This window comes from Alosa pseudoharengus, unplaced genomic scaffold, assembly GCF_046254945.1.
Source record: "Alosa pseudoharengus isolate Yale_2024_CS ecotype anadromous, Long Island Sound unplaced genomic scaffold, YU_APseudo_1.1 YU_APseudo_1.1_scf_20, whole genome shotgun sequence".
Classification (NCBI taxonomy): Eukaryota; Metazoa; Chordata; class Actinopteri; order Clupeiformes; family Clupeidae; genus Alosa; species Alosa pseudoharengus.
Genome location: NW_027468664.1, coordinates 2138479 through 2140978, shown reverse-complemented (window position 1 = coordinate 2140978; position 2500 = coordinate 2138479). Strand labels below are relative to the sequence as shown.

Genomic DNA, 2500 nt, shown 5'->3' with positions numbered 1-2500 from the left:
GAGAGAGATGGAGAGAGAGATGGAGAGAGAGCAATGGGAGAGAGAGAGATGGAGAGAGAGATGGAGAAAGATGGAGAGAGAGATAGAGGGAAAGAGAAATGGAGAGAGAGAAAGAGGATCTATACAGCATGTAAGAGCTGCCAGAGGCCATGGGTCACTTTAGAGCACTCTAACACAATGTGTATGTGTGTGTGTGTGTGTGTGTGTGTGTGTGTGTGAGAGAGAGAGAGAGAGAGAGAGAGAGAGAGAGAGAGAGAGAGAGAGAGAAAGAATGTGATGTGTGGTGTTGTGGTTTGTGTAGTTTGTAAGAGTTCACAGAGACTGAAATTTCACTCAGTATTCGTTAGTCAGCTTGTTATAGAATCGGCTTCCTTTAGAACAGTCCATCTTTGGAACCTTCTCCCTTTAGAACATTCTCCTTTTGGAACTTTCTGCCTTTAGAACAGTCCATCTTTGGAACCTTCTCCCTTTAAAACATTCTCCTTTCGGAACCTTCTCCCTTTAGAACAGTCCATCTTTGGAACCTTCTCCCTATAAAACATTCTCCCTTCGGAACTTTCTGCTTTTAGAACAGCTCCTCATTAAAAATCTCTGTTTAGAATGTTCTCCCTTAAGAACAATTTCTCGTTAAACATTCTCCTTTGGTACTGTAGACCATGTCATTCTCCTTTCTCCACTATCTGGGCTGGACATATTTGGGAAAGCTCTTGACCGGTATGAATCTTACCTCAAAGGGCGTTCTTCCAGTGTGTCTTGGCAGGAACAGGTATCAAAGTCTCATAAGCCCACTTCAGGTGTGCCTCAGGGATCAGTATTAGGGCCCCTACTTCTCTCTCTCTCTCCCTCTCTCTCTCTCTGTCCTGCTTTTCTCCTGTTCCTGCTCTCTGTTCCTGTGATAGTTTTGGGTCTTTCAAGAGGGGTCTAAAGGCATATCTTCAGCATGCACTTAGTTAATCAAGCATTTCTTATTAGTTATGGTTTGTATATTATATTGTAGTATTTGTTTATTTTCATTAGGCTATTGACTGCATTGACATTATTGTTTATTATTGCTATTCTCCTTACTGTAGTCTTACCCATGTTCTAAAACTCTTCACTGTTAATTTAACTATCGCATTGTTTTACACACACACACGTCACTCACAAACACATACATACACACACACACACTATTGCATTGTTTTATTTGCAAGTCGTTTGGACAAAAGCGTCAAATCCCATAACCATAACCATAACTTTAGAACCTTCTCCTTTCAGAACAGTTCCTCTGTTTTCGCTCTACACTATCTGACACACACATACACACACACACACACACGTCACTCACACACACACACACACACAGAGCTCACTCTTCTCTGTAATGGCATGTGTTATTCATGAGGCATCGCGTCTCTCTGTGTTGGCTCTGAGGTGAACTCAAAACCCAGCAGAGCATTCCATCCCTACAACATACACACACATACACACACAGTAACACAGACTCATTCACACACACACACACACACACACACACACACAGTAACACACAGTAATATACACTAACCCACACACATAGACCTAAACAGAGTAACAACCATATAAACACATGCACACACACACACAAACACGCACGCATGCACGGATGCACACACGCACACACACGCACAGACACACACACACACACACACAAACACGCACGCATGCACGGATGCACACACGCGCACACACACACACACACACACACACACACACACACACACACACACACACACAGTAACACACAGTAATATACACTAACCCACACACATAGACCTAAAACGAGTAACAAACATATAAACACATGCACACACACACACACACACACACACACACACACACACACACACACACACAAATGCACGGATGCACACACGCGCACATACACACACGCACACACACACGCACAGACACGCAATCTACTCACACACCATGTGAACTTTCTTCCTGGTTAATTATTGACTGCACGAGAATATTTTTATACTTTTTCATGCTACTGAATTTTTCATTAACACCCAGTGACTTAGTATGCATGACTGTGACAGAGAGAGTGAGAGAGAGAGAGAGAGAAAGAGAGAGAAAGAGAGAGAAAGAGAGAGAGAGAGAGAGAGTGTGTGTGTGTGTGAGTCTGTGTGTGTGAGTCTGTGTATGTGTACATGGGTTTGTGTTGCTGTAAACTATCATATATTAAACAATCACTCATCTAATGTGTGTATGTGTATGTGTGTGTGTGGGCATGGTGGTATGTGTGTGTGTGTGTGTGTGTGTGTGGGCATGGGTGGTATGTGTGTGTGTGTGTGTGTGGGCATGGGTGTGTGTTGCTGTCATCTCTCACCTTCTGAAAGATCTCCCGTCTCGTTCCATGGGAGTGTATGTGTGTGTGTGCATGTGTGTGAGGGGTTTCCTGACACAGAGCTACACACACACGCTTCTGCATGAGATTCTTGGACACGCCAGCGGCATCTTACACACATAAAACAAC

At 43.6% G+C, this 2500-nt stretch overlaps 1 protein-coding gene across 4 annotated transcripts in view; it reads right to left on the bottom strand.

The window, feature by feature from the left end:
• Positions 1-2500, bottom strand: part of LOC143135875 (proline-rich protein 5-like) — a 42448-nt gene that overhangs the window by 33192 nt on the left and 6756 nt on the right. For 3 of the 4 annotated variants that reach the window (XM_076296209.1, XM_076296210.1, XM_076296211.1), the window contains exon 2: positions 2354-2481. The exons of the other annotated variant lie outside the window; for it this stretch is intronic. In XM_076296209.1, the coding sequence (XP_076152324.1) occupies positions 2354-2406 (53 nt within the window). In that variant the 5' untranslated portion in view covers positions 2407-2481. The remainder of the gene's footprint in view (positions 1-2353; positions 2482-2500) is intronic. 4 annotated transcript variants of the gene reach the window in all.